This window comes from Fukomys damarensis, unplaced genomic scaffold (assembly GCF_012274545.1).
Source record: "Fukomys damarensis isolate Sample0158 unplaced genomic scaffold, DMR_v1.0_HiC HiC_scaffold_36, whole genome shotgun sequence".
Classification (NCBI taxonomy): domain Eukaryota; kingdom Metazoa; phylum Chordata; class Mammalia; order Rodentia; family Bathyergidae; genus Fukomys; species Fukomys damarensis.
The window spans coordinates 14,395,028-14,414,236 of NW_022900948.1; the positions used below are offsets into that span (position 1 = coordinate 14,395,028).

General features: G+C 50.4%; 1 protein-coding gene across 2 annotated transcripts in view; it reads right to left on the reverse strand.

The window, feature by feature from the left end:
• Window positions 1-926: 926 nt before the first annotated feature.
• Pax5 (paired box 5) overlaps window positions 927-19,209 on the reverse strand; it is a 175,833-nt gene continuing 157,550 nt past the window's right edge. For both annotated transcript variants that reach the window (XM_033759183.1, XM_010619397.2), the window contains exons 9-10: window positions 14,642-14,728; window positions 927-7,493 (exon numbers count right to left, since the gene is read on the reverse strand). In XM_033759183.1, the coding sequence (XP_033615074.1) occupies window positions 7,417-7,493; window positions 14,642-14,728 (164 nt within the window). In that variant the 3' untranslated portion in view covers window positions 927-7,416. The remainder of the gene's footprint in view (window positions 7,494-14,641; window positions 14,729-19,209) is intronic.

Here is a 19,209-nt window from a genome sequence, read left to right on the forward strand (position 1 = left end):
TCTTAGGCTCTGAGGTCTGGCCAGACATAGCCTGTGCGATGCAGCCTGAAGGCACACCTCCTAGAGCGAGTGGTTTCTCAAGTCTGCCTGTATTCAGACATTTCAGTTTCTAGAAGGTTCAGCCTGAACAAAGTTAAAAGCCTAGATGCAGGCACACACCATTTCCTAGGCAAGTTACAGGAGCAATCTCAAGTCTCACAACACTCACTAGAGAGTTGCCTGATAACAGGGTTCTTGTTCACCCTGTGGACTGCTGTTAATCCCAGTGCCGGGGACACACTACATGCTCAATCAGTTTGGTGAACAGATGTATGAAGTGGGTATTACCATTCTGGATCTAAAAACATTGAGGTGAGGGGACCTGTGAACTCTGCCCCTCCTGCCCCTCTGCCCATGCCAGAGTCCAGCGCTGCAGCACATCATTCTGGATGCACAGATTTGTTCTCACCTTGATTTAATTAGGAGCCATCAAATTCCCCACAACTCCACGTGGTTTAGTCTTACTTGTCAAAGACCACTCATGAACGAACAAAAGCGAAACAGATCAAATTCTTTTTCTGAACTTAAAAAATTACTTTTATTTTAGGAACCAATAAAATTATGGCAAATATTTACAAATAATTATCTCACATAAAGGTTACATAAAATCAATTCTTCACAAGTTAACAGTCACTCATGAAAAGACACACAGATATTGAAACTACTCCAATCTTATTGCATTTTTATCCAACTAATCTAAAATAAAGGTGTTGCAGCCAACCATTTAACTTAAAATAAGACCACAAATTTCAGGTTTGACAAGAAAAAAAAGTTTAAAAAATTAAGCCCATACCCCACCCCAGTGACCTCCCAGGCCCACCCCCAGCCCCTGCCTTCCTCCCAACAAAAGAAAAATATGTCCAACATCTTTGGCAAATTGGCACAGCTGTAATTACATTCAAATAGTATTACACACAAAATCAACACACATCACTAAGAAAAAAAAAACAAAAACAAAAACCACCAGTATTTCAAGTCAGTTATTTTCTACTAGAAAAAAAGAATACAAAACATACACATTTTTAAGAAGCATTTTTTCCCATCTGTTGGAGACAGGCCATCTCCCACTTTCAAAGGCAATTCAATTGTGTGTGGTTTTTTTTTGTTGTTGTTAGTTTTTGTACTTTTTTTTTTTTTTTTTTTAACAAGTAAGCGTCTATGCAGGCATCACAAACTTTGGCGGATACAGTAGATATGTATTTCTTTGATGCTGGAAATTCAGTTCCTAAGACAAAATCAACTGCCTGAAAGAATGAAAAGCAAAATCCATGTTTTCCTAGCAGAGAGTTCCATTTGCAATATAATCTGCATTTCTACAAATACTCAATGTCCAAAGGCCACTAAAGGGTGAAAAACCAGGGCAGCAACTTCCAGCAGGCATCAGGGCCAAACCAGACTCAGAATTCCATCCTCAGCCCAAACTGGGGTCCCCAGCGGCTAGGCTGGAGAAGTGGGGCCCCACAAATGCCAGGCCATCACTGCCTGCGACCCCACACTGTGCTGGTGGTTCAGGGCCAGGGGCCGGGTCTGCCTCTTCCTGAGCCCTAGGACAGGCTGCTGCCAGATACGCTCGCTTTCTGTGACCAAAGGTAAGGACAGCAGGCAAGAGTTGGCATGAGGAGACTCAGCACTTTTTCTGAGTTTTAAGTAATCCCAAAGTGTAGGAGGGTGTGTGCCCTGTGCACACCTTCATGTGCACGCATTGTGAAGGTGAAGGCCAGGTTCTGAGGCTCTGAGCTTTGCAGGGTGTTTAAGATAGGCTTGAGATTTATTTATTTTCTTTTTAGCTTTATAGCAATTAATTGGCTATTGATTGGTTGGAATGTTCAACTCTCCATTTCCTCAAATACAATAAAATAGTTTCATTAAAATGTATTCATGCTTGAAAATAAGGGAGTCATTAAATGGTTTCCTTTCTGTTCCACTCCAAGGGAAATGCACCGTTTGTAAATCAAAAATCTATCATCCAAAATCACTTGTTCTTAATGGTGCTTTTGGAGAAGATGAGGGACATGGCCACAGACATAGCGATCTGGGGAACAAGGGAGGCACAGTAGCCACAGACTCAGGGTCGGTAGACCCAGGTTGGGGTAGGTGAGGCTAGTGTGGCTTCCCCCAGCCAGGCCTAAGAGCCAGGGAGGGGGACACACAACTGCCAAGACCCCTCCCCTTTGTTTCACCAACTGCCAAGACCCCTCCACTTTGTTTCTCCCTGTACCATGCTTAGAGCCTCCCTGTGTCCCCTGCCACAGGCCAAGGGCATTGCCTGAGCCCAGTTCCACTTGGGAATCCATAAAGAGAAAGGCAGCCATATTTTCTCCTTGGGCTGCTCAGGAGGAATAAGAATGTCTAGATTTACTGCAGGGTGGCTATGTTTACCTTCCACTTGGCAATGAGCTAAATGGGACTCCCTGGATGGAAACTCTCAAACAGATGGCAATAACATGATTCTCAGGTCCCTTACAATCCTTGGGGTCTGGAAATAGGGTCCAAGTGCCAAGGAAATACCAGAGAATGAAAAGAAAGAGTGATGTCTGCCTATTCCCAACCATCAGCCCATTTGAGATGCTGCAGCTTCTTCAGGTGCGTATGAGCAAGGGGCTCACTGTGTCCTCTGCAGCCTGCCCCTGGGGATCCAGTTGCCACCTGAGGTGCAGCTGGATCTGACAGCAGGGAAGTGTGGATCAACACTGTGGCTTCCTCATGAATATGCAAGAGGGAATCCTGAGGTCTAGGGACAATAGGGGCCAAGGGGGCTGAAGGGGCTGCCAGGAGGTGGGGCAGGCTGCAGGCTAGGAGTCATGGCCTGACTGTCCAACTTTCCAATCATGTATTTTGTTACCTTTTAAGAAATGCACTTGTCTTGGACCTCTCTGAGGCCAAAGAACTAAAGGAATAAATTCATCCGGAGCACTAGTGTGTGTTCCTGGAAACCATCAGAGGCAGGCTCCAGTAGGGTGATAAGGCCAGGGCCTCAGAGCCAGCATCTTGGCAGGGCTCTGTGGAGCTGGTCTAGCCCAGGGGTTGACTCACTCTAGCCTGGGCCTGGCTTATCCAGAGGCCTGGGGTTTTCCCCACCCTGCTGGGATGATGTATCTCAGACAGCTTCTTTCCAGGTATGTCTGGAGTGTTTGGTTTGTTTTTAGGATTTGCTCCCCATGGCTTGAAACTCAATTCTAGTAGCTAAAATGTCATTCACAAAGGGATGGCTAGAGCCAGGGCTGCCAAAGGCAAGCCAGTCACTCTGAAGTATGACTCCTCATAAAGGGATTTCACCCCAGTGCCGAGGCCACACAAAATCTGGGGCTTTTGGGAAAGGGCTCTAGCAGTACTTACTTACCTTAAAAGCCAGTAGCTACCCCCAACCCACCACCTCTGTGTTCTACTCTGTCCCTTAAAGCCAGAACATTTTGTAGGAGCCCAGGAGGCCTGGAAGGATGGCAGGGCTTGGATTTGCCTGTCCTTCCTGGACAACCTGAAGCATCTCACCTTCCTAGGGGCCCATCTCCCCCAAATGTTCAATGAAGAACAAGGAGATATCCACAGTGATAGTGGGGGTATCACAAACTGGTGGCCAGCAGGTCAGATGTGGCCAGTAGACGTACTTTCTTTTTGGCTGAATCGATTTTTAAAGTTTTCACACTTGTGGGTCTCAGGCCGCACCATGCCACACTGGCTCAAGCCCTGCCCAGGGGCAGGCAGGCAGCCAGCTGCCTGGCTGGGGAGCAGTTAAGTCAGGGCCCTTGAAGTTGTGATGTCTGTTTTCTGGGCCTGGCTCAGGCACTCCTATATATTGTGAGAGTCTGTTCCAAAGTGAAAAGGGCAGAGAAAAGAGGAGTAAGGGGACAGCTCATGGTACTGGCACTCTGAACTCTGGGAGCCAGAGACAGGCTATGTCCAGGTCCTGCCAGGGGCCATGGTTTCAATTTGGACAGGCTCTGACTCCCTCTCAGCTTCAAGATGCAGGAGAAAGGGACTCTGGATGAAAGCTTTGAGTGCCGGTGGGAATTTGAGCAAAGTCTGCCGGTCTCAGTGTTAATGCGATTCAAGCTGGACCAGCAGGGCCACCACCCCTCTGGCCCTACCATAAAGCCAGCCTCTTTTCTCATTGTGAGTCTAGGGATTTCTGGAGGACTGACAGGCAGGTGTCTCCAAGCCATACACGCTCATGACAGGAACACAGGGGCAGAGGGGCAGTACAGAACTGAGCCCGGAGACCTGAGAATTCACTTCATCTCTATCTTATCTGGTAAACCTCAAATTTCCTCGTTTGTAAAATGGGCATTGTGATCTTTGCCCCATAAGTTGGTGGAGGACTGCAAAGCCCTATTCAATGTCAGTTATGAAAGTGCTAACCCCAACCATGGTGCCTTGGGGACGGGATGGTGGGTTTTATATGTCTTCAAATTTTTTCCAAATGATATGAAAATATCCTTTTTCAAAAAGTCAGAGCTGGAACACAGGGCTGAAGGCTGGTGGACAAATGCCCCCAGGCCTCCCACCATGCTGGTGAAGTCCCAGACTCCGGCTTTCCATTCAGAATTCTATGGCATCTACTCAACGCCTTGTGTCCTTTGGAAATCTCCGCACCAAGCCCCCAGGCTGCTCTGAGAGCAGATGTGCATGTGTGAGAACATCCATGTGCATCTGTGTAATCTTGTGCTTCACATGTTTGTCTAAGAAATATAAATCCCATCTGAGGACAAGCAAGCCTCAGGTAAGAGAGGAGAAGCATGAAGGGAGTTCATTATGGGGTGAAATCAGGGATAGGATAGGGAGAAGCCAGCGTGGGGTGGGACTTGCTGAGGGAGGACGGTGTGTGCCTCAGGCAGCTGGCTCAAGGGAGGCTGGCTTCCTCCTAACAGCCTGAGCACACAGTGAGAAGCCAGAATCCAAAGATGTGGGTGCACTTCATCCCCAGACAGGGATGGCAGGGGACAGAGGCCCCAAAACCTGTGCTGAAATCCTCAGTCCCACCACATCTTGTGACAGACAGGAAGGTAGGAACCAAGGAACATCCTTCTCCTACCTTACCTGGCAGGTAGAGGCTGGAGCCAGGTTATCTCAGCAGCCATGGTGGGCTCTGGCCCCGTATACCACCCTTCTTTGCCTAGCGGAGTCCATAGGAGTGGCACACGTGCCATAACCTCACTGGCTTCACTTCTGGCCTGGGTGACTGGGACAACCTGCCAGTTCTCACAGCCCTGGGCACCCAGGCTGCAACACTGGGGCCAGAACCCCCCCACTGCCCTCACTGTCAACTCCTCTCCCAGCAGAAGGAGACGTGTAGATGGGGGTGATGCGGATCACTATGTGTTAGGAGGCGGGGGCTCAAGTCGCAGCTCATCCCTGTGAGGGGACTCCGCTTTGCTGATACTCGGTATCTTCTGCCCCTCTACCCTGTGGGGATGTTGAGGGCCAAAAACACTTAAAGGTGACCAGAAGAGGCCTGCTTTCTCCCCAAGATGGGTCTTAATTTCCTCTAGGGGAGCTGGACTAGGTCTTTGCCCAAGGTGCTTCTGATTCCCACCTCTCAAGGTATTCTTGTTTCTTGCTTGAGCCAAACATTAGCAGGTCTCGGGTGCCCACTCTAAATGCTTGTTCAGAAGTAGAAAGCCTTCCCCAAGTTACCCTGTCATAGACCAGCTCTCTGGGAAGAAGAGAAGGAAAAAGCGGTCTGGTGATCCCGCTGTATCAAAGTAGCTGAGACAAAGACTTAAGGGTCTTGTCTGAGATCTACAGTAAAGCAGAGGTACAGCCAGGACAAAAACTGCCAGGCCTGACGATCCCAAGGTCAGGCTCTTTCTACCCTAGTTCTCTGCCAGACACCACGGACACTGTCATATGAGATGACCAAGCCTGCCGTCATTGCTTTGACTCAGCCCCGGTTCGGATGGGGGCTCCATCTGGTTGTTCCGATTTGGCAAGAGAGACCCTGTAGGGGACTGAGACCCCAGGTAGAAAGATGGTGGCACCTGGCACCCCATCTCAAAACCACTCCCAGGTCACACACCAGTTTTGCATTGCTTGTTCTGCCCCTCCCTAGGAGGCCTTCTCAGCTGGCTTCCTCAGACCAACCTAGCCCACACTGAGTCCCTCCACACTCCCTCTCTGAGCTCCTGACCATCCCAGGTATCAATAGGTGAATCTGCACTGTGTGAAGTTAAGCAAGTGTTCCCAACCCCAGCACCTCTGTGCCCAGCCACAGGCCCAACTCTGTGAGGATGGAGAGGGCTACCCCAAGAGGAAGCTCAGGAGTTTTAGCTGACCGATGTAGGATGCTGTGGTCCTCGATACAGGGGAAAGTCCATTTTGCTAGTCATTGTCTATATCGCTGGGACAGATTTGCTCAGAATCTACTTTCTGGGGTCTTGGAGGGTGGGTGAGATGTCCATGGTGGATTTCCCAAATGATATGAACCTGGACATGCATCTGAAAACATTCCAGTTCAGTTCAGTGGTTCCAGGGGCTGAAGGGTTCAGGAGAGCTCAGGCTCCTCCCTGGCCTGGATCAGATGATCTTCTGATCCTACTCAGCTATGACATTCAAAGTCCACAATGCAATCAACACTTGGATGATTTCTTACTTTAGAACAGCAGCTGAAGAATCTCCCAGGCAGTTCTCTTTTGAGTCCTCTGATCTGGAAAAAAAAAGCTGTTCACACTGCAGTGGCCACAAGGAAACAGAGATAAGAAGCCAGGGCATCTCCCCAAAGTGCTTTCTTCCTGGAGGAGTCTCAGGGGCAGCTCACAGCACAACCTGCCCAATGAGACTCCCAGTCAAGATGTCAGAGCAGTAGGGTTGAGCAGGAGCCTGGGGTCCAGGTGTGGGCATCCTCGATCTCAAGGACAGCTTTGAGCTCATGTGACGGGGACACCCAGGGCAGAGGGGAAATTCTTCACACAGGTGTCCTGTGATGCACTGTGAGTGTAAGATGCATTGTGGGGTGGGCAATCTGCTAAGTCAGACTTTCAGGCCCACAGACCAGCAGGAAAGTATTTACACGGGTGCTGCTGAAGTAACAAAAGCTGGCTCTCCTTCCCAAGCTGCATGGCCAAGAGGCACAGGTAGTCAGACAGTGGGGTCTGGCAGGCTGTGCCAGGCTGCAGTGGTCTGCAGAGCATTCTGTTGGTTTGCAGAGACCCTGTCACCACTGTTGTCGATTGACTCTTGAAATGGACAAGGGTCCATCAGTCAACAGCCCTACCAGGGAACCTGCATCCCTGGCAGGAAAGGGGGAAGGAGTTTCAGGTGAGTGAAGGAGTTGCTGGGGGACGGTCTTGTTGAACACCCCCATGGCCGTCTTGGGGGTGCTGGGAGGCTATCTCCCTTAATGATATGTGTCATAAGTGCTTGGCGCCTGCCTGGCTCCAAGGGTCAGTGACGGTCATAGGCAGTGGCAGCTGCAGGTGGGGCAGCTCCTCGGGCAGCGGCGCTGTAATAGTAGGGGGAGCCTGGAAGAGATGAGAGAAGGCATTGAGCTTGGACCTGGGGTTCCCTGTCCACCAATCTTCCTACCTATGTCCCTTCTGCCTCTCACCCAGCTCAGCCTCTGTCCCCTTCCACCAAAATCAGTATCCTGATCTGTTCCCCAAGCTGAAAATCCAATCAAGGCTGCTGCCTGCTCTCAAGATTTCAAGTCTCCTTGCTACCTACCACTGGGCTCAGCAGACTAGGGCCCTCAGGGCCAAACTGCCCAGTGGCCTGTGACGTTTTACGGGAACGCGGTCTTACCCATTCCTTGTCCTACTGGCTGTGTCTGCTTTTCTGCTACCATGGCAGAACTGAGCACTTGCAATAGAGATCCTGTGGTTCACAGAGCCTAAATTATTTATTACCCAGCCCCTCCTTTAAAAAAAAAAAAGTGTGCTGGCCCTTGATCTAGAAGGTCAAGAGCGTTCAGATGTTCGTTCAGCTTGCAGATGCTTTGTGCCTTATTTTCTGTCAGCCTCTTTTGACTCCCCTCCCACAATACCCCTTCCACTCATGCTTACATACCCTGCCCAAGTGCAACTGAACTCTGCAGTAATCTCAAATACACTATAATGTTAACAGCAACTGCTCCTGGCTCAGCATATCCTCTACACCTGACTTTATGTTCTCTATAGACATGGTCTCACTTAAACCAAGGGAGCAGGCATAGTTAACCGATCTAACTCTTGGGCTTCTCTGCCTCTTCCTACCCAGCTTCCTGCCTGGAATAGCTGCCTGTGCTCCCACCACCTTTTTCCTGTGTATTACTCTTCTACGCCTTCTTCAAGCCTCAAAGCGCCCTTCTCTTTCTCTGGGAAGCCCCCTGCCCTGCTCGGTACATCTGACAGGCTGGGCCATGTTCCTTCCACATGTCCCATCCCTGGACATACAGAGAGAAAAGGTAAGGCTGGGTTCTACTCTCCTTGGTGTCCATCCTCAGTGAACAGCCTGGAGCCTGGCTCTGCTCAACTGGGGTTTCGGTGTGAATGAACAACCTTACCGAGCAAGAAAAAAAAATAGTGAAGTACCTTCTTGGCCACCTTGCCCATTCATCCATTCATTCAATAATTTATTCACTGCTCATTTCCTGATCCTGTTGGGTTCAGGGTTGGGCAATCGTGGGCAAAAACTGGCCTGACCAGGTGAAGGCTGACTTCAGGATCAGGAAGGGGAGCTGAACTCTGAGAAATAACTCTTGGGGACACAGCCTGCTCTGGCAAGTCACCTTCCTGAAGGAAGTGGGGTTACACAGGCAGCTGGGGTATATGTGTTTGTGTTTTGAGACAGAGTCTCATTATGGAGTTGAGACTGACCTGGAACTCACTATGTGGCCCAGGGTGGTCTTGAACTCACAGTGATCCTCCTGCCTCAGCCACCCGAGTGCTGGGTTTACAGGCGTGTGCCACCATGCCCGGCTTCTGGGGGTATATGTGTATGAGAGAGAGGGGCAGGTGCCACCCACTGGAAATCTGTTTGCATTTGTTTTATGGATTCCATTTGTTTCCTACATTGGGATTCCATCTTGTTCCTTAGTCCCTCCATTTTTTTTTTTTTTTTTTGGTTTTTTGTGACAGGGTCTCATATGTAGTTGAGATTAACCTGGAACTCACTATGTAGTCCAGGCTGGTCTCGAACTCACAGGGTTCCTCCTGCCTCTGCCTCCTGAGTGCTGGGATTACAGGTGTGTACCACCATGCCTGGCAGCCTCTTCTTGTGACCTGGGGACAGAGTGGTGGGACAGCCCCCACAGCATGCTGGGTTTCTCACTGCCTCTGGGCTGCTTTCTTTGACACTGTCTGCATGTGGCTTCCCAAAGCCCTGCTCTGCACTACGATTCCTCCCCAGGGATGGGGGGAACTGGGGGACCTAGGGAACAGGTAGATTCTCAGAACCACAGAGGTTGGAGCCACTAGGTAAGGAAAGTGAGGTTCAAAGCCACAGAGCCTGGCCAGTGCCTGGCCCAGAATACTGGTTGTCTGCTGCCAGCTCCAGACTCTTTCTACCACTACGCAGCGCAAGGTAGAGCTGGACTGGAGGGATGCAGGTATTTAAGCAGGTGGTAGCTGGGGCCTTGTCAGCTCATGGTAGACTGTAGGTCTGCTGGGGTCTTAATTCCCAGATGAAGTGACTCCTGTTTATTCTGAAATCTCACGCAAATCCCACCAATCCTAGCTGTTCTCCCAGTTCCCATAACAGGCAATTGAGACTTGGAGTTGGCCAATCAGCCACTTTACGGCTGTGACTTCGTACATATGACTCCACTCCTCTGAGCCTCAGTTTTCTCGTCTGTAGCAGGGGATCACAGTAGGGCCACTGAGAGGACACCATGAAATAAGGATGTGAAAATGCTGTGGGTATGGTCACTTTTCTAAACACTTTATATCCATCAACTCTTTTAAAATTTCACTATAATTTTTCAGGTAGGACCCATTATTACCCCCATTTTATGGATGAGAAAAATGAGGTAGAGAAGTTAAATAATCTTCCCAAAGCTGTGCAGCTAGTATGTGATCGTGCAGGATGGATTTGAGAGGCTATTTTAACGTGTGCTGCCTCCCCCTTAAACTGGGCCCCCACTAGCTGACTCCCCTGCCCACTGGCCTGGCAGTGTGGCCTCAGGAAGCAGTGACAGTGGTAAAGTCATTCTGAAAGGCAGGGACACCAATCCCCTGCATAAGAATTCCCAGAGATGGAGTTTCCCACTGTCTTCCTTGTCACCTCCCTGGCTGGAGCCCTACTTCAGAGACAGCCAGCTGTCAGCCCTCTGCTTCCTTCTGTGGGATGAGATTGCCAGGACAGCTGCTCACAGAGTAGCTTTGCCCAGCTCTGCATCCTGCCTAAGGACAGCCCAGGGGAGAGGGGCATGAGTGAGGGGCCACCCCCACCGGCCGAGGCACAGCATCGAGGCAGGAAGACCACAGAGGCCACCCTGAAGAGGGGCTACAGGGGTGGCAGGGAATGGGAAGGCTGCTCTCCAAGCCCCACCCAGCCACCTCCGGCGTCAGCTCTGGTTCACTCCTCCCAGAGCTGGGCCTCAGTCGAGAGTTTGCATTTACCGTGAAAAATGAAAACATCACAAAGCACTCTGTATTCTTGGTGCCATTAGACTTCCATCTTGAATAATCGTGTTCTTTGTTCTGTCAGTTTTCCTCTCTAATTCACATTATCATCAATTTACTTCTTGACACAGTCATTCTGGGCTGGTTCCTTCTCTCATCCCCTTACATGGTGGTGGAGGTAGTGGCCACAGGCGCTCCCATTCTAATCTTAACGGATGCCACCACCCTTTCTCCTCCCAGCCCTGCCTGCTTCCCCAGCCTCTGCTGTTCTCGCCTGCAAGCCTGGAGGTTTGAAACAGCACAGGATGCTGAGCCCCAGTCGCCCCAGCTGGACACAATGTGAGGAGGGAAGCTGTCTTGTGAAACCCACATGAAACATGTCCTTCACTTTCGTTCAGTGGCACTGCTGGTCAGCCAGGGAGGTGTGAGCAGCATGTGCCAGGTTAAATGCCAGTGTGTGAGTATGCGCACACGGGTGTGTGTATGTGTATGTGCATGTGTGTGTGTGACCACAGTCCCACTGAGCCAGCAGGAGCATCCTGGAGCCCAGGGCAGGTGCCACACATGTACCCCTTCCCGCACTGCAGACATTGACAGCTTGGGGCCTGCTGGATAGAATCCCCTTGATATTCACACAGCCAAACCCTCACAGACACCACGGCAAGGGCACTATGGCAATGGGCTTGGAGCTATCTGCAAGGCTCTGGTCTGATGAACCAAGCAAGTGGGTTCACTGTGGATTCAGGGCCTGCACTCCAAGATCATGACACTCAGTACCCACTTGAAAGGCTGCCACAGCAACTACCCCCATTTTACACCTAAGCCAACCAAAGACCAGACTGGCCTGACTAGGATTCCCTGGGTCATAGATTTGGGCAGCTCTGGGACCATTTCTCATGTTTGTAGCTGACCCACACCATTTATACTCCTCCCATGTCTGTGATTTCCTGACGTAGGAAATGGTCTGAGCCCATCCTCCCAGCTTCTCTTGCTGCTAGGGCCCAGCTGTGTTACATGGGCTCTGCCCATTAAATTGTCATGAATGGGGCCAGGGATTTGGCTCAGTGGTTCCACAGCCTGACTCACAAGCTCAAGGACCAGAGTTCAATCCCCGGTACCAAAAAACAAAAACAAACAAACAACAAACAAAAAACCCCACAACAACAACAACAACAAAATTGTCTCGAATGAACTTGACTGGGATGGGAGCAACTCGAGGAAGTGGGATGGAGGACTCCATTGTGGGGAGGGAATGGCAAAAGCCCCCATGTTTGGGTGGTGCAGGGCAGAGCACCCTGGGAAAAGCCACAGCATAGAGCAAATAGCTGCGGGGTGCCAGCTGGCAGCACGGGAACATCTGCACTGGAGTAGCCTGGGTGGCATGGCTGGGTGTGTTTCAGGCCACGGGTCCCATGCCTCTGTGGTCTTCCTGGAGATTCTGGGCGTCCTTCATACCCCTTAATAAATGTGTTTTCTGCTTAAACCAGCCAGAGTGGACTCTGTTGTTTACAAATGAGAGTCTGGCATACATCATTAACCTGGGTTTCAAAAATAGAACGGCTGTCCTCATCACACATAAGCTTGAGTGTTGAGGCATCTCAGGCCTGATTCTACAGCAACCTGAGGCCCCTTTCTCAGCGATAAGCACTGCTCAGACTGAATCAGTCAGGAGGAGTAAGCGAACATGTCATACACTGACTGTGAATATAGGCTTGGAGTCAAGTTGGGTCCTCACTCTGCCACTTGCTGGCTGTGCAACCTCAGGTGACTTAATTAACCCTTTGAGCCTCATTCTCATCTGTATGAGAAATTGATATGCGATCCATGAAGTTGTTAAAAGGATAAAGTGAGACAACCCACGTGGAGGGGTTTGTCCCCTTGTGCCCAATACAATTACAATTAGCACACGCTCACTTCGATGAACAGAGTTTTATTTGCCATCCTTCTCACACTGCCTCTGGCCTTCAGAACAGCCCTGAGCACCTCCTAGCAAAGACAAACCTACTCAACATTCCCTCACTTCTAGCCTCTGAGTTCTCTGGGACAGAGCCTGCATCTTCCTCACACTGGGCACATAGGCCAACCCTCTCACAACCTGGACTTCTCTCCAGCGTAAGCAGCAAAAGCCTCAGATGTGGGGCAGCCAAGAGTCCCCATCACCTTGCACACTCAGCCTAGTGCTCAAGGTTCCCCCGCATCTGTGCCCACTACACTGACCACCCCACCTCCTATCCCATTCCTTTGCTGCCCTTACCTGAGCAGCTTTATCTCCTCTTCTTTGCCTCTTAAACTGCCAAGCAAAGAAATGAAGGCCATGCCAACTTACAGGATACCTTATGAAAATCACCAAAGGTGCCCCTTCTTAGCAGGGCTTCATGCCATAGATGGGGTGGATTTCCGTCCCCACTCAGCCCCCTGAGCAGTGTACAGTCAGTCATACATGGAAGCTCTGGGCCAATGTGGCTTCCTCAGGGTCACCTCCCATCAGAAAGATGCACACCAACCGGGTGATGCCCACCCTTCCTTTGAGCCACATCACCTGTGGGTCTCCCAGAAGCACAGCTCTGTCTTGGGGACATTTCCAGTGAGGGACTCCTGGGCTTGGCCCTCATGAGCCATCTCCTCACACCCACCGTTACTGGAAAACACTGACTGGTTCACTGGATTACAGTGCCTGAGACTAAGAGCTGAGTCAACTCAGAGTCCTAACATTTAAGGAAAAACATTAGGTAGGTGGAGATCCTGGTTCAACACTTAGATTGAAATGATTTTGACCAAACCAAAACAGAAGTCTGGGAAGAGATCAATGGACAGATTCAAGCCCTCTGGGAAACTATAGACATCTTCCAGAAGGCTGGAAAACTCCCTTGCACAGGGACCTGGAGCACTAATTAGCAATGTTCCTTATTTCATCCACAGCTATGCAGAACACACCAAAATGCTCTGGGCAGCCTATGACTCCAAGTACATGGAACAGTGGTCGCAAGAGAGAGGTAGTGTGCATATCATGTGTCTGTCCTAGTCACCAACCAAGGTTTGGGAAGGGGTCAAGGCTGAGACTTGATGACCTCTCCACACACCTTAAGTGTGAAGACATCAGATTATTGTTTTTCTGATGAAGACTATGTTTCTCAGTCCTAAAATAACTAAGGATCCAAGGAATTAAAAGGCTTTTACACAAAGAGGCCTTATTAAACTGAGCAGACAAACCAGAGTGGCCTCAGAGGGCTCTTCCACATCTGACCCTTCACTGTTCCAGGTGAAAATTCTTAGCTGATACTAGGGGAGGCATCAGTGTTGCTGCCTGCAGGCTGATTGGGTGGCTCCATGCCCCAGATGCAAGTGACTCAGGGCCTCTGCCGTAAGGTCCTTTAGCCCCCGCCAGCCCTCACCAGCTCATTTCATGTAATTTTATGTCAACAAAGCAAGAGGCTCTTCTTGGACTTTTGAGGGCTAAATTAGTCCTGCTTGGTCTTTAGGGGGCAAAAATACATTAATGATGTTCACAGATCAGGTTGGCACCAGCTATAGACAATCTGTCAATTCAAGGCTTGGGCAGAGGCGGGACACCAGCTGAGCCCTGTGTGGCCAGCCTTGGCAGGCCTTTAGCCACAAGGCAGCCGTGGAGCTGGCACTGGTGGCATCCATGGCAGATATCACTAATCAAACACTGGGCCTCAGAGTCCTTAACAAGACAGCTCTCAAGGCAGCCCCCACCACTTAATCCAAGTTGGTGCCTTTACTGCCTTCATTTAGAGAATTCTCACCATATTTCATGGCTCTTAAAAGAATATGTTACACACGAGTGGACATTTTTTCTACCCTCCTCTTTCTCCCTCCATGCCTTTTCTCCCCTTTCACTGTTCTATGATATTTTCTCTGGTCCACCATAATATCTGAGAGAGATGAAGAGACAAGCGGGGGGCTGGAGTTGTTATGGCCCTGAGATCCCTATGGCCACCCCACCTCAGTGACTGGACCTCAGGTTGCTGAGGGGCTCTGGCCCAATGAGAAAGCCTGGATGAGGTTTCCCTCAGCCTAGGAACCCACAGGCCTCTGCCAATACTCACCAAGCAGCCCTGGGTTGGGGAACCTCCAGGAGTCATTGTATGAAGAATACTGAGGGTGGCTGTAGGGACTTCCAGAAAACTCACTCCCTGCAGGTGACAGGTGCAGAGAAAAACAGAAACCAAATGTTAGATCAAGTTCAGAAAAGACCCTGTGTCCCAGCCAGCCTGAGTGCTGATGGTATTTGCCTCCTTCATGAGCTGAAGGCACTTTTTATAACCAATAAAGATCATGTCAGAGCCACATCCTCACTAAGCAAGCAGCTGCCCCTGGCATTACCTATGTCTTTCTAAAGCCTTCTGAACCCAGGGGAGTGAAGCCAGTCTCTCATATGGGCACCATCACTATGTGCCAGGTGTTCCCGGGCACCACTAGCTCACTTTACAGGTAAAGAGACTAATGTCCACGGTCTCACACAATGGCCCTGGTATACCTGCCCAAGTCCAAAGCCACAGACTGCTAGGATCTTAGTATGGGTTCAGTTCTACTCCCCACTACATGACCTCAGCTCTAGACTGTCTGCCTGTGAATCCAGGGGTGACTGTGTCTGCAGCCTCAGTCTAGTCAGGGAAATAAGACAAATACCCAGGCTGTCTACCTTGAGGATGCAGCTGCCACTGGCACATTGCTGAGACGAAGGGACCAGGGAATAGGAGAGAGGGTGGGCTGGGCAATTGTTAGATGTTCTGGGCATCCTCAGGCAGAGACTGTGAAGTATTTCAGGGTGAGGGCAGAACAGGGGGTGGGAGCATGGCAGATCCACTGGGCCAGTGGCTCAAGGAGAAATAGGCTTACTTTGGTTCTTCCTTGGGCCAGGCAGCAACACCAGGAAAGCCTCTTTACTGCCGGCCAGATCAGAGGGGCAAACCTCAAATTCTATCTCCCACACTCTTGCTGCCTTGCTCTTATAGCAGGCATGGCCTGCCTGTCTCTCTGATGGCTGGGGTCTCCCCAGCCCTGACTCCTCACTGGGTACCCTGGTGGCTGGCAGAGGGTGTTTCCAGCAGAGGATGTGGAGCAGGGCATGGAGACTCAGCTGCTGAGCAGTTTGCTTCAGCTGCTAGGTACAGAGCATGTGGGCTTGCCCCTGTTGGAGATGACAGGAGTTACACAGCCCTATGAGACCACCTCCAGCCAAACCATGACTCCATGATCTCCCAAGGGTGCTTATAAAAGGCAAGGGCCAGTCAGAACTCAGGACCCAAAGCAACGCTCTCTCCCTGTGGCCTAAACCCAAATGTGGGGCCCATGGGGCTTGGCCAGGTGGAGTCTGAGCTGTGAGGCAGGGGCCCCAGCCACTGGGCCCAGCTGGCCTCCCCCCACATCCATAGGCAGGCAACCACAGAGAGTGTACACACACACACACACACACACACAAACGCACATGCCTCATCGGGCCTCTCTGGGGGCCACTCCCAGCCTGACAGGCTGAGCCTTCCAATTCTCTGTTTTTTATGCCTCAGTGGTCAGGGTGTCAGGTTCCAGTGGAGGGAGGGAGAGCACAGTGACAGTGCTGGGCTGCACCAGCCCAGCCTTGGCATATCCATCAGCACCAAGGCGCCTCCTCCTCCTCCTTCTCTTGCTCCTCCTCTTCTTCCTCCTCCTCCTCCTCCTCCTCCTCTTCTTCCTCCTCCTCCTCTTCTTCTTCCTCCTCCTCCTCCTTCCCCTCATGGGCAAGATAAGGGGAACAGAGAGACAGAGCAGCCTGGAGAAGGGGGACAGCCGCCTCCCCTCCAGGCTCTGGCACCCATGCCCTCTCACAGGTACTCCCTGACACTGCCATGCTGGGCCAGGGCCATCTCAGCATGGATTCTGTGCCCAAGCCCAGCTCCCAGCACACTAAGTACAGTCTCAGGTGCACTTGTTTGAATTACATGTGTGCGTGTTATCCATCCCCAAAATGGCAGTGGCCACTGGAGGCCCACATAGGGTCATAAGCAATTTCCAGCTTCTCTAGAGAACATGCCTGAGTCAGCATCTCCACCCTCTTCCCCCCACGCTCACTGACCCGACCTTACAGCATTGAGCATAAAGGCCCTCAGGTACCTCTTTTTTCGGGGACCCTTCTCATTCACCTCCTCAAGCAGATTTAGTCTCCAGCATTATCCCCAGGGAGGGATCTGCCCTGCCCTAAAGAGGGAGTCCCTGCGGCATGGGCGTTTCTGGCCCCGCGGGTCCTCTGTGTGTCTCCCCCTTGACCCTAGCTTAATGCCCTGTCCCCAACAAAGAGTTGGTGTTCGGTAGATCATTGACAGTTCTTCTGGGTCCCCATGGTTTTCTCTTCATCTCATTCTAGGCTTCATTCAGGAGAGGCCCTCGCCGATAAGCCTTCCATGACCATCCGCCCCTCTTTCCTGCTTTATTTTTCTCCATGACTGTATCATACTCCAACCTGTCTTATTAATCATACTCATCTTGTTAATTATCTGCCTCTTCCACTAGGCTGTGAGCTCCTTGAAGGCAAAGTATTTTCCCTTTTCATGTCTCTATTCCAACTTCCAGCACAAGGTTTGGCGTCCAGCAGGATTGGATAACTATTTGTCAAATGAATAAATGATGGGAACTCCTAAGTCAAGCAGGGACACTCTACCAGGACAGGCCCCTCTAACTCAGATCATGGCTCCTACTACTTCCATTATTAGTCTCCATAGCCAGGAACTAAATGCGTACCTGCCATGTGCCAAGATTAAATCAATTTCTCTGATCCCATTTCTCACTCAGTAGAGGAAATGAACCCATAAGGAGCTCAGCCCCTGCCTGGTGTGCTAAGAATTGTGATGTAGTGATCACCTTCAGTCCAGGGCTCCTGTCCTGTGAGATGCCCCATGAGAGTGACACACTTCATGTAAGAGGCCCTTGACCTTCTTCAGGACAGGAGGTTACACCTAGGGACTAGTCTTATTGAGGACTGGGGAGGGGAGCTGTTATCTGAAGTGTCACATATGAAGCTTTTTGCGTGTAGGGAGCTTTTACCCCATGAGATATGGGGAGTCCAAGTTCTCTGTCACCAATGTCACCAAGCACTGTTCATAAAGTAGGACTTGTCAGGCCACAAAGCTGGCTGGGAAGCAGCAGACTTCCAGGTTCAAACCCACATGCTGCCACTGGGCCTAAGTCAGTTTGTCACAGAGGTTGAGAGCAAGAGGTCTGGAGACAAAATGCATGGGTTCAAACCCTGAGTCTGCCTCTTCCCAGCTCTGTGACTCTCAACAGGTCACTAAACCTCTCCATGCCTCAGCTTTCTTCTCTATAAAGTAGGAACAATTAATAGATGGCAAAGGCCATGTGGTTGTTGGGTGCTCACATGAACAGATACAAAGAACCCACTCAGCAAATACCCGTCAGGATGACAATGATCCTGTGCCAGTCACCATGCCCTCCTTGGCATTCAAAATTTCAGTTAACACCCCCTGAGAATCTGTGAGGCTCACAAGATGAGTACAATTGTCTGCATTTTATGTGAAAAAATGGAGGCTCAAGTCTGGCCAGGGGATGACTCCAAAGCCAGGCTCCTGTCTTCCAGACTACTTTCCTGACCTGGGCCTCTGTTTTCCCATTTTTAAAGGCTCTTCTTGGCTTCTGATCCTGATTCTACTCAGCAACCATAGAGCTGCCCCTCCAGGGTCCCTCCCAGGCGCTCTGGTCCCTTCACCTAGCCCTAGGTCACTTGGGGGGGGGCTCCAGTCCTTTGCTTCATTTCTCTGCCTGAAGTCACCCCCAACCTCACATCTGAGGGGAACTTACTTTCTTTACTGGAACCTCAGAAAGGTAATTAAGGTTAAATGAGATGGGACTCTAACAGATGGGACCATGGCTTTACAGGGAGAGAACGAGAGGCCTGAACTAAGATGTTCTGTCTCATCACATGATTTCCTTTATTGCTTTGGGACTCAGCAGAGAGTCCCTGCTGGTGAGAAGGGCCTCACCAGATGCAGGTGCCAAATCTTGAACTTCCTCACCTTCACAACTGTGACCTAAATCAACTTTTATTCTCTACGAATTATACAGCTTGAGGTATTCAGTCATAGCAAGAGAAAATGGACTAAGACAGGCACCTACACCATAGTATTGGTGGGAGGTAAATGACTAATGTCACCAAAAGAACAAAACCACCTTCTTTCCATGCCAAGGAAACCACAGAGCTGAGGAGAAAGGGAAGAGGAAAGAAGCTCTTCTAAAATAGAATCTTGTTCCAAAAGGAATTTTACAGCTTTCATTGAGTTCTGGGCTGTGCAAAAGGAAGCTGAGATTAGGGCTTAGGGGTAAAAATAGAGAGAGCTAAGCACCATGCATAAGAAAATGGAAGAAGTGGGATGTGATGGAGCGCAGCTGTAACTCAACACTCTGGAAGGCTGGAGCAGGAGGATCCCGAGTTTGAGACCATCCTGGTCAACTCAGCAACTGAGCAAGACCTTGACTCAAAATAAAAAAATATAAAAAAGGGCTGGAAATGCAACTCAATTCAAGGGCCCTGGGTTCAATCCATTGAGAGAGAGAGAGAGAGAGAGAGAGAGAGAGAGAGAGAGAGAGAGAGAGGGGGCGGGGGGTGTGTGGGGTGGGTGGAAAAGGG